At 42.7% G+C, this 12,036-nt stretch overlaps 2 protein-coding genes across 2 annotated transcripts in view; both read right to left on the bottom strand.

The window, feature by feature from the left end:
- The window catches only part of LOC144309557 (nebulin-like), a 29,045-nt gene extending 21,764 nt beyond the window's left edge, over positions 1 to 7,281 (bottom strand). The window contains exons 1-2 of the mRNA XM_077890642.1: positions 7,144 to 7,281; positions 6,646 to 6,750 (exon numbers count right to left, since the gene is read on the bottom strand). Coding sequence (XP_077746768.1) covers positions 6,646 to 6,750; positions 7,144 to 7,281 — 243 coding nt within the window. The remainder of the gene's footprint in view (positions 1 to 6,645; positions 6,751 to 7,143) is intronic.
- LOC144309556 (nebulin-like) lies at positions 247 to 11,590 on the bottom strand. The gene is made up of 11 exons (XM_077890641.1): positions 11,450 to 11,590; positions 10,034 to 10,138; positions 9,823 to 9,927; positions 8,883 to 8,990; positions 7,996 to 8,103; positions 6,646 to 6,750; positions 5,867 to 5,972; positions 5,666 to 5,770; positions 2,311 to 2,417; positions 632 to 832; positions 247 to 327 (listed from the first exon to the last, which is right to left on the bottom strand). Exons 1-5 carry the CDS (start codon positions 11,588 to 11,590, stop codon positions 8,083 to 8,085), a joined length of 480 nt encoding a protein of 159 aa, XP_077746767.1. The 3' UTR covers positions 247 to 327; positions 632 to 832; positions 2,311 to 2,417; positions 5,666 to 5,770; positions 5,867 to 5,972; positions 6,646 to 6,750; positions 7,996 to 8,082.
- Between the last annotated feature and the right edge of the window lie 446 nt (positions 11,591 to 12,036).

Raw genomic sequence — 12,036 nt, 5'->3', positions numbered from 1 at the left:
GACAACAGGACAGCTCGACCGTGTTGTTGAATAGAGAGCTACGCGCATTCCAAGAAACAGCCGTTCCCTGCTCCTTAGCATTCTTCTCCAGATCAGCCATCCTCAACACCATTTAAGACATAGCTGGTCTGTGACAATGTACATAACTCCCCCTTTGACTTAGACTACGTAGAAAAGGAAATACACTTTAAAAAAAAAAACCATAAGATAGGGCAAACTCCCATGGTTACATAGAACATAAACATGCTTGGCATGAAGAATTTCAGGAATGTCCGAGATGTAGCATCCAATGCCCTTTAGCCAGTTGAGGTCATCCTTGTATACAATCTAAAGATTGCGGTGGATAGAGGGAATTAGAAAAAAGAAACTGACCGTAACTCAAACACCAAAAACACAGACACCCAGTGGGCCTGGGAGGACTTTATCGAATGACATTCGAAGGGTGTTATGCAATGAGGCTGTGGGTGCCGTGAAAACACTGGCACACAGAGCCCTGCTTCCAGGGACAGACCCATGGGTACAGAGGACAGCAACGCTGGAAGAAGGCCAGGGTACATGCAGGTGGGTCTGCTTCCCCTCAGGATGGGCATGTGGAGCCAGCGCGGGGGACCTTCACAAGCAGTGGGCTTACGTTGCTGTAGATCTGATCTGTGACTTTCCTGATGTGGCTGTTGACTTGCAAGTCAGGGTGGCAAATCCACTCACAGAGGTGTAGGCAGTAATCAATCTCACTGCCTTTCTTCTGAGATTCCTTAGCAGTAACCATCTCCACCATGTCAGGCACGATGTGGATTCTCATCTTGTTCTTTTCATAAACTGATTTATATAGGCGCTGGGAAGATAAAATAATATGCCAATTATGTAGGAAATTGTGCAAGGTCTCAAGGCAATCTGGTTCTTAAATCCTTCTTATACACCAGAGAAGTCGAGGTAAAGAATGTATGGCAATCAGGTGGGATCTGGTAAATATTAAATTAATTCCGTATACTGTCTAACAAAGTCTTTTACTAAATACGCATCTCTAGGCCAGAAGGCATTGAAAAATTTTATTGGACCACTAGCATTTAAACGAATGGAATAGAATTGAAAAGATCAGAGTGTATTGCCTTTAGTTTGGCAGTACATAGTCTTCTGTCATATGTCAGAAGGAAGTCACATAAACGTCAGCTGTGTGTGTGTGTGTGTGTGTGTGTGTGTGTGTGTGTACTTGATACAACATTCTCACTGGTAAAAAACAGGGTTTGAGAAATACTGATCTAAAATGCTATGTAAGGGACGCCTGGGTGGCTCAGCAGTTGAGCATCTGCCTTCGGCTCAGGGTGTGATCCTGGGATCTGGGATCGAGTCCCACATCGGGCTCCTTGTGGGGAGTCTGCTTCTCCTTCTGCCTGTGTCTCTGTCTCTCATGAATAAATAAAATCTTTAAAAAATAAAATAAAATAAAATGCTATGTAAAAGGTTCACAATTAAGAGGTAAAAGTCTCTAAAGGAGGTTAACTTCTGAAAGAGAACTAGCTTCTTAGGACTGCAATGAAGGTTATAGGTAATTTTACAATAAAAGGCTTTACTTAAGAACATTCTGGGCATAAAGGGTTGAAGTTCATAAACTTTTTTTTAATATATTTTTTATTTATTTATGATAGTCATACAGAGAGAGAGAGAGAGGCAGAGACACAGGCAGAGGGAGAAGCAGGCTCCATGCACCGGGAGCCCGACGTGGGATTCGATCCCGGGTCTCCAGGATCGCGCCCTGGGCCAAAGGCAGGCGCCAAACCGCTGCGCCACCCAGGGATCCCCGAAGTTCATAAACCTTAATACGATATCTAGATAGCTCATTGTAATTTTAGATTTTCTTTTACAATATACACAAACATATAATATATAAAACACATGTGGATGGAACTGGAGGGGATTATGCTGAGTGGAATAAGTCAATCAGAGAAGGACAAACATTATATGGTCTCATTCATTTGGGAAATATAAATAATAGTGAAAGGGAATTAAAGGGAAGGGAGAAGAAATGGGTAGGAAATATCAGAAAGGGAGACAGAGCATGAAGACTCCTAACACTGGGGGTGGTGGAAGGGGAGGAGGGCGGGGGGTGGGGGTGAATGGGTGGCGGGCACTGAGGGGGGCACTTGACAGGATAACCACTGGGTGCTATTCTGTATGTTGGCAAATTGAACACCAATAAAAAATAAATTCATTAATAAATAAATAAAACACATGAATCAGTAGAAAAATTCTAGGAGCGGAGAACTGGGGAAGGTAGAGGGTGGGTGAGAGGCCATCACAATGCACTTGACTTACATTGCTAGCCAGATGCTTCTGGTTCTTAGCATGCATCAGGGACATGGTACTGGTAGGCAGGATGTAGCTGGTGGCTTCACTCCATCCCAAGCTTCCTTGTACAGGTTCTACAGGGGTTATAAACCATTTTGTGAGTACAGAAAATGCACTCTGGTTGGATCTTTAGAAGGGGATTTTTCCTGTATCTTTTTTCAGACACTGCTTAACAACCCCTGATCTTCATACTCAGCAGGACCCAAGTCCCCCTCAGTAAATAATGGGTTTAATGCTGTGACCATAATTTTCTGGTCCATTATTCTGTTCTCTTCCATAGTACTTATTTCAGTTTGGCAGTTATCATGGAGCACTGCATCTTGACAACAGTGGTGAATGTATGAATATGCATTTGTACAGCTATAGTACTGTAGGCCACAAAGAGTGACATTTTACTGTATGGAAACGAAAACAAAGTTTTTGACGCTGTGTTCCTTTGCTCTAGGTCTAGGAATTCCTGAAGGGTGAAAACCACTAACTTAAAATCTATTTATCCTATCTTACATTTTTGTAGCTAGTGGGAGCTCAAGAAAGATTTCCACTCCTAGGTATTTATTTACTCAAGAAAACAAAAATTACATATGCACAAAAACCTATACTCAAATGTATATAGCAGCTTTATTCATAATTGTCACAAACTAGATACAATCCAGGTGTCCTTGGACTGTGAATGAATAAATTGTGGTATATTCATACAATGGAATATCACACTCTGCAATAAATCCAATAAACTACTGGTTTTTACAGCAATGTGTAGAGTACACATGTGGATTTTACTAAGACAAAGAAACAGACCTGACGGCTGCAGACTTCATAATCCCATTTGCAGGACATTCTGGAAAAGGTTTTTCAAAGTTTGTTTCTTTAAAAATAGGTCCAGAAAATGCTTCTATGGGTCTCAAAGAAGGAAAAGGAAGAGGGTAATTTTGAGGTGATAGATTTTCTGTGGCTTCACTGGGGTGAATACATGACTTTGCATTTGTTAAAAGCCATAGTCCAGAGGCACCTGGGTGGCTCAGTGGGTTAAGCATCTGCCTTCAGCTCAGGTCAAGATGAGCTTGGAGAACGCTGCTCAGAGGGAAGTCTGCTTCTCCCTCTTCCTCTGCCCCTCTTCCTGCTCATGCTCTCTCTCTCTCTCTCAAATCAATAAAATCTTGTTTTAAAAAACATCCTGTAGTACTATATACTACAAAGAGTGATTTACTGTGTGTAAATTAAAACAGAATCAAGCTGAATGGGGAAGAGGACACCAATGGAATAGAAATCATAACAAATAAACCTAACTGTGTTACAAATGCATAACAAGACTATGCTGAAGGAAGTGAGTTAGAAAACAATTTAGTTTATTTTTGAAAATGGTATTTTGACTCATTAAGCTATAGACAAAAATAACCAATAAGATACTGTAGTTACTACATTTGTTTCTCACAGGAATATGGGTTAGCAATTCTCAAAACTATGTGCCGATAAAAGTTGAACAAATAGGAGCGCCTGGGGGGCTCAGGGGTGAGTGTCTGGCTTCAGCCCAGGGCGTGACCCTGGGGTCCTGGGATCGAGTCCCGCATTGAGCTCTCCGCAAGAAGCCTGCTTCTCCCTCTGCCTGTGTCTCTGCCTCTCTCTGTCTCATGAATAAATAAATACAACCTTTAAAAAAGTTGAACAAATAAGCAAACATGTCATAGGTAATGAGGGCCAGGCTTTCTAGGAAAAAAAAAAGCCACAAGTTGGAAAAATAAAAGATAGAAGTCTAAAGTCTGTAGTGTTGAATGATATAGGAAGCATCAATAGGAACTCATGGTTCAAAGCACACATATAATTAGACAAATATAGAAATAAATACTGATATGTATGCATATAGAGGTTAGTATCCATAATATATTTCTAAGCTCTGTCCATAGAAGGGTCCCAGCAGCAGTGAGCACGCCTAGTGCTGAGATTTTTGCCTTTGAAATGCCAATCCTTAATACATAAACCAGGGCTCCTTGGAGAGGGGGTATCTGGAGCAGGTAAATACAAGATGAACATCTTGTGGTGCCAGAATGTAAGGAAGCACTCAAAAACAATGACAGAGTATGTTAAGTTCTTATAGGAGCCACCCTGAAAGGCACCCAATGGGGAAAGGTGAAATGATTTGAGCAACAAAATAAATAGCAGTATTAGACTACATCACGTAGAAGAAATTAAATATCCATGAGTTCAGATATAATTACTTACTGATACAAGTAAAAAAAAAAAACCCAAATGGTAGGAAGAAAGAGTGGTTTCTTACCGAAGAATTCCAATTGATAAATGTAGGAGGGATGAAAAAAAAAAAAACAGAAAATCACCAATAGGCATATTTTATACTAAAAGTTGTTTCAGGCAAGACCCATCAATAGATGGTAAAATACATGAGAGAACATTTGAAGAGAAACAGGCTATCTGCAAAGTCCCAAAATATCTCCCTCCATGATATGTATTAACAACAAAGGGAAAAATCACGACATTACAGTAGAGAAGCTCAGCAGCCAGCCACCTAACCAAGTCACCACGTTCAACATCACCAGTTACCGGCATCACGTCCCACCTGCCATGATGCCGGAGAGAAGCTTTTGTGTTAAACTCGCCAAAAATGGACTGTCTTGATCTAATCATAAGAAGACATCATATAAAACCAAATGGAGGGGCATTCCACAAAATAACCGGAAAGTATTCCTCAAAAGTGTTACAATCAGAAAAAGACAAGGGAAAACTGAGAAATGATCAGATTGAAGAAAGCTAATGAGTCATATGAATTAAATGCAAAATGGGATGACAGGCTGGCGCCTGACATAGAAAAGCACATTAGTGGAAAAACCCTGGTGAAATCTGGATGAAGTCTGTAAGTTACACTGCAACAAGGTTAATTTAGTTTCCATGATTGTATTACAGACAAAACTATGCTGGAATTCTCTGGACTCTTTCTGCAAGTTTTCTGGAAACCTAAAAGAGTTTCAAAATAAAGTTTTAAAAAGTTTGTTGAATTAACCAATTCAGAGGAGACAAAAAAAAAGTGTCTTTGTAGGCTGTACGCCCCTTGTCCCTGGAGAAGCCAGGGAAGGACAAGTCCAGGGTGAGGGTAGCCTAGTTTCAACAGTGCTCACCTGCAATAAGGAAGGAGCTCCCAAATCTGTGCCAATGCACAGCATGGTGTGATATTCCACTTCGGGCTCAATGAATTGTCACTAGGACTACTGAGGAGATAAAATAGGAAACTGGAAGTGCCTGAAAAAACCTGGGCGGTAAGGTGCTTATCCCAACTATTCCGTTATTGTCTCCAGGGAAGAAGAGAAAAATAACTCACTCTGCTGTAAAGATTCTTCAGGTTCTTGGTTCTGTCATAATCCACTGTTTCTAGGACTGTTGTATCTTTGTCCTTAATCTGATGATAATTTTCTTTACATTTCACCTACACACAAAAAAGATGGGTTATTCTTTTCTGCTGTTCAAAAATACAGAAGGACAGGAATGGCTTGTGTCGGGAGAGAAGTCCAAGAAGACGCACCTCACTGGCATTAATGCCACTTTGAAGAGCAGTCACCTAAAGTGGTGTATCTGTGACCAGGTTCTAATTCTGCAGATTTTCTTTACCTGCTGCCATGTACCCGTATCTGTAAAGAAAAACCAGGCACCGGAAATGGTAAAATACACGTCTGCCATCAGCATGAGCAGTTTGTGCCAACTTAGATGAGCCTTTACTTCATTCTGGGTTCCTGCTTTAATACTAACAGAGACACAGTCGTTCTGTGTTCCTGCCAACTTTGTAGGGTTGTCAAAACCTGGCTCTTTGCCAGATCTTCTTCACCATTTTGTTGCCTTTTCCATGCATGCACCCCCATCCCTGAGTGCCTCAACCGTCCGTGAACCTGCCCTAGGAGAGCTAAACCATATCCTGGGGACATTTTCCAAATATCTACTTTTTTACTTCAGAACTTACCTCCCAAAGGTCAAAGCATGCATTTGCATTCTACTCTCTGCAGGCTAACCTAAGCAACTTCCGTATAGATGCTTGAGGGTGGTTCACTCTGAAACACCTCACAGGAAACGTTCTGGGTAAACCTCAAATGCTTAAACCCCTGGAGAGACCAAAACCGAGAAGGTCCCACACCAGAGCAGGTCACCAGGAGAGGCTGTATCAGGCAGGGGCCTCTGGTTTCTGTGGCTCACGTACTGTTAGAGCAGCTTTCTCTAACCCGGGCACAGGGCTGGCCTGGTTGTCACCCCACTGAAAGCACCACGATTTCACTGATCCACAGAGAGCCAGTCCTTCTGGGAAGATCTCACCTGACTCTGGAGATCACAGGATTTCTTGGCCTGGAGGATCTGAGGCATATCCCAAATGTAGCATCCCATGCCTTTCAGCCGATTCAAGTCATCCTTATACACGTTCTGCAGGAAAGAAGGGATGATGAGAGGTGACAGGTACTAACTGAATTTACAATCGGGCATTTTGATAATTTCCCATCAGCCATTGGCTGTGCTGAGTGCTTAGCAGTCATAGGGTGGGCCCCGCACCAGCTGGAGGGCTTTCCCGCTCCGACCTAAAGAAGCCTAGGAGGAGAGGAAGAGCTAAAGTTTTGTCTGGAGTAAAAAACAGGTTAAATATTTAACACAGGGGTCACATGGCTCAGAGGGGATTCTCACACCAAAAAGTGGTTACGCGTGCCACTGTGCTTTAAAAAGCAGTACAATTTATGAAAACGGGGACACGTGGAGCATAGGGGGCCAAGACACGGTTGAGTGAAGGTGTAACTAAGTCAAGCTGCAGAAAGGGCATCGTACATTGCTCAGGATGTCCTGCATGCTGTGGGCCCGAATTACGCCGGGTTCTTCCGGGAGAGACATCCACTGGTGGAAGTAGTGTTGGTACTCTAGGTCACGGAGGATGTACTGACAGTGTTTGGCCAGCCCGTGATTCATCATATCGATGGGGATGTGCACATTTGCTTTGGTATCCGCATAATCTCTTCTGTAGTTCAATTAAGCCCCCTTTTTTTAAAGACAAAAAGAAGGATTAAAATGTTAATTATTCAGATCCATCTCTCTCGGGGTCTTATCCCTAGTATAGATCAGTACCTTTAGGATGAACAAAGGCTAAAGAAGATACTTTTTAAATAGATTCTTCATTCCCAATGTCCCTTCCTTTCAAAACACAGGGGTAAGTAGTCACCTTGTTGCTTTCTCCTTTTTCCAAACACAGGTACTTCACTGTGGGTTTGGAAGTGCAGAAGGGAAGGAAAGGGAGGAAAGCCCATAGTTACCAATGGTAACTGGCAGGGGTGGGGATGAATCTCAGGGAAGGAATGACTCCTTCCTCACCACCCCATGCCTCTCTCAACCGAAGAACGGGTCACAAACAGACCCCCTAATAGCACCCTCCAGGGTACAAATCCTCCGTCACAGTGAGCTTTGCTTTGCTTACTGCACTACTCGTCTTTTGGAAATCCAGGCACTGGACCACACCAGGGAACTCACTGATTTCTTTTCCAGCCAGGTAGTGGCCCTTCTGCTTCTCATATGTCTCTTTGTATTTAAGCTGTGAAGTAGGCACAACTTAGTTGAGAATCTCTGGGATTTTTGGACCAGCTCCCCAGAGAAGACTCTTAAATGCACGGAGGAAAAACCACCACTGACCTCGCTGTTCACATAGTTGGCATGCTTAGCTCCCACGATGGGAATGTAGCGCCTATGCAAGGTGCAGCCGTAAGCGTTGGTCCCTTCTCAAGCCCCTTTGTACAGTATCTGGAACAAAGGAATATGTGTCAGCAAGTTTGCAGTCAACTTCCTTCAGGTATTGCTAAAAAGAAAATGGTAAAACCAAGGTAAAATATTTATGTTTAAAGGCCAAGAGCCCTTACTGCGTCTACCTAAGAGTATGGGAGAATCTTCTATCTTACTGCAGATTGAATCTACAAACACCAGGGTGTTCTAGGACATCTATAACAGAGAATAACTGTATTTAAAGTTATGGTAAAAGTGGAAATACATTTTCACATAGGTAGAGAATCACCAAAGACTGCTTCCCATTGGGCATACACACAGACACAGGGCACGCGCGCGCACACACACACATCATCCTTAAATCAGCTGAATTAAATTAGTCTTCCGTCTGTTGGCTGGAGATATTTATACATGACTGCCAGAGAGGGACTGGCCTTTCCTCTCTTTTCCCTGTTAGTGGGTGTTCAGTCCTCTGCGCACCTACAGCTGGTATAGCACCTGCTACCTTATTATCTATTTGCCTGTCCATCTCCCTCATTGGCATGGGCTCCTGAGGGGCTTCTCTTACTGAGTGTTAGCCCCGTAGCACTTCCTCCAATGCCTGGCCCATTACTGGAGCTCAAAAAGAAAAATACCAGCTGAATAAATGCTACTTCTAATAAACAACAGCAGTTATTTCTAAGAAGATTAAATGCAATGATAGGTCTTTTAAGTTCAGTTGTTCACAAAATCAGCCAAGAAGATGAATTAAGAGCTTAAAATTAAGAACTGAGTTGTAAATCAAATAAAATAGAACTTACAGTACTGTAGAGTTTTCTCATGTCTTTGGAGTGGGTGATATATGGTGTATCTGGAGAAAATAGATACTTGCCCTTCAATACTTTATTAAATGTTTCTTTATGTTTTACCTAACAAGAGAAAACAAGACAAAACCAATCCACATCTTTGGTCAATATAAATGCATATTTAAAGTTTCATAGTTTCGGGGCAGCCCGGGTGGCTCAGCGGTTTAGTGCCGCCTTCAGGCCAGGGCATGATCCTGGAGACCCGGGATCGAGTCCGGCATCGGGCTCCCTGCGTGGAGCCTGCTTCTCCTTCTGCCTGTGTCTCTGCCTCTCTCTGTGTATCTCTCATGAATAAATAAAATCTTTAAAAAAAAATAAAAAAATAAAGTTTCATAGTTTCTACCCAAAAAGATAATAACCAGTCTACATTTGGAGATTTAAAACAAACTAATTGGTTAGATTTCAGTTCATTTTGCCTAATACAATAATTTGGACAAGAATATGGATGCTTTTTAAAAGAAGAAATGGGTAGGAAATATCAGAAAGGGAGACAGAACATGAAAGACTCCTAACTCTGGGAAACAAACTAGGGGTGGTGGAAGGGGAGGAGGGCAGGGGTTGGGGGTGACTGGGTGACAGGTACTGAGGTGGGCACTTGATGGGATGAGCAATGGGTGTTATTCTGTATGTTGGCAAGTTGAACACCAATAAAAAATAAATTTATTATTTAAAAAAAAAAATAAAACCTGCATTCTCACTCTGAAAAAAAAATGTTCGTACAGTACATCTCTTACTAGGGACTTTAAAGACATGCCCACCAGAGATGATCTTCTAGTTTCCTGCCCCACTGTCCATTTTCTTACAAGCAGTTACCTGGAGGTGAGCAAATGCAGTCAATGACACACAATGAACTCCCCAGTCCATGCACACATCACTATACACAAAGAAAACTTACATCACTTTGACTGACTGAGTTAATCTTCACCAAAACAATCTCTGGAGGATCCACCACACTTGTGAAGTTAGGACAGTTGTCGAGATCAGCCTTCTTGTATTTTATCTGCAAGGAAACAGAGATGATTAAGACTGGTCTCCTTCCAGTGGGTACCTGCCCCCACATGACAGGCAAGGCGGCCAGGCATTAGGTAAGAACAGGGTTTGTGTACCTGATTCACCATTTCCTGGTTCTTCGTAACCCTCACGTAGTCCACAGAGTCCACGGGTATCCAGACAATGCCACGGAGCCACTCCAGGTCAGCCTTGTAGACATCCTGAGAGCAGGAAGAGAGATACAACGCAGGCATAAATGACTCAGGCACAGGATTCCAGACTGTAGGTCTGAAGCAACTTTTTCAGGAGCTTTTTAAGGATTTCCCTCTAGTGACTGTCATCTCTTGATGCAATCATGATTTCACCTGTTCACCAGAGAGGTATCCTGTGAGCCTATTATTATGAGCAAAGTACTGTACTAGGTGCTTTCAGAGATAAGTACAAAGGAATCTGGTGTGAAGACAAGTCCTTTATAAGTGGAGAGTGTAACAGCAAGAACACTCAAGGGCTATGGGAGCTACGGGCAGGGAGCCATTGTATCTAGCATTGAGTCCAAGGAAGGGTTTTACCAGGGAGGGTGGGTTTTTAGAAGGATTTATATTTAATTACTTGGTACGTGGGAAATTTAGACTAACTACACAAAGGAAGTGATACAACTAAATGCTCCTGTATGGTAGAGTAGGGGACACATGCCCCTGGCCAGGCCTAGCTCTCCCCCTCCCCACCCCACATCAACCACAATGGAGCTGCTGATCTGGTTAAATGTCCATGACCATCGTTCTGCTGCAGCAACAGGGAGGTGGCAAGTTCAAGCTCACCACCTGGTGGCAGGCAGCCTCTGATTTCCTGTTTCCAAAGTGGTAATGAGAAGACCAGGTGGGTTAGCTCCAGGGTATGTCTGAGCATCAGGTCGATGCATGGAGTTTCTGTTCCTTAGGAACTGCTGGCGGCAGCTACACGTCTGGGCTCAGGCCTCACTGCAAGGTGGCCTAGGTCATGTATTCTCTTCCCTACCCTCACCCAAAGCTCTGTGCAAGCAGATTCTGGGCCCTCAGGTAGTTTATCAGGATTTTGTTTCTCTTTTGCTTTGATTCTTTGCAAGCAAGTCCTACATCAACGCCTGAAGAAGAGACGCTTGGCAAAGGGCATACCCAGGTCTTTGCCTACACTAACTACAACCCCCATTTACTCTCCATTCTCACCCCAAGCCATTTATTATTTTAAATCAGCTGATAATCTCCCAGGCCAATGTGAGATGTTCGTGATGTCAAAGATGATGCAAAAACAAAAAAAAACAACCAATGAAAAAAATTGGCTTTGAACGATACTCGGAAATAAGTCGTCAAAAAGGCAAAGCTGTCAATCACTGCTCCTGGTTTTTCTCTACAAAAGATTCAGCCTCAGTTCCCTTCTGGGAACAAATTCAGTATTTATGGCTCAAAGTTTCAAAGCCCGGTGCTTCCAGAGTACTGCCTGTAACTCTCTGAGTACACCATACATTCCTAGGTCATTAAGAAACAAAAATTACTTACATTGCTCTGTAGGTCAGAGGCTTTCCTTGCCTGGATAATGTCATTTTGGTCAGGATGACACATCCATTGGTGCAGGTAATTACGGTAATCAATATCACTGACGAGGTCCTGCCCATGCTTGGCAGCCAACACCGACACCATATCAGTGGCTATATATTGATCTTGGCCTTTGTTTTATGGTAGTCCTCTCTGTATAGTCTGTCATTCTGAATCTGGCCTGTGCGCTCAAACCAAACCAGTTTAGGATCATCTCTCATCGTCGAACACCAACATAATGACCTCTTTGTTTTACATGTTCAGCTTTGTAGTTCAGCTGGTGGGAGAAAAAAAAATAGAGATTCCATCGGTTGTGACAAGCTCTCAAGGAAAAGGGGAGCTTGAAACATCAGCACACACAGCCCCTCAGCCTTTTGTCACCTGCCTCCCCGAGAATAAAGAACAAAAAGCACTGACATAATAAATATGAAGAAATACAGATTTAAAAGTAGGAAAAATACATTCGTTTTCTAATTCTGCCTATGTTTTATTGGAAAGCTTAGAGATTTTAAGGAAGTGAGGGAATAGAAGAGAGTAAACACTCAGACCAT

This window comes from Canis aureus, unplaced genomic scaffold (genome assembly GCF_053574225.1).
Source record: "Canis aureus isolate CA01 unplaced genomic scaffold, VMU_Caureus_v.1.0 ptg000086l_RagTag, whole genome shotgun sequence".
Taxonomy (NCBI): Eukaryota; Metazoa; Chordata; class Mammalia; order Carnivora; family Canidae; genus Canis; species Canis aureus.
This window is presented reverse-complemented; position numbering and strand designations above follow the sequence as displayed.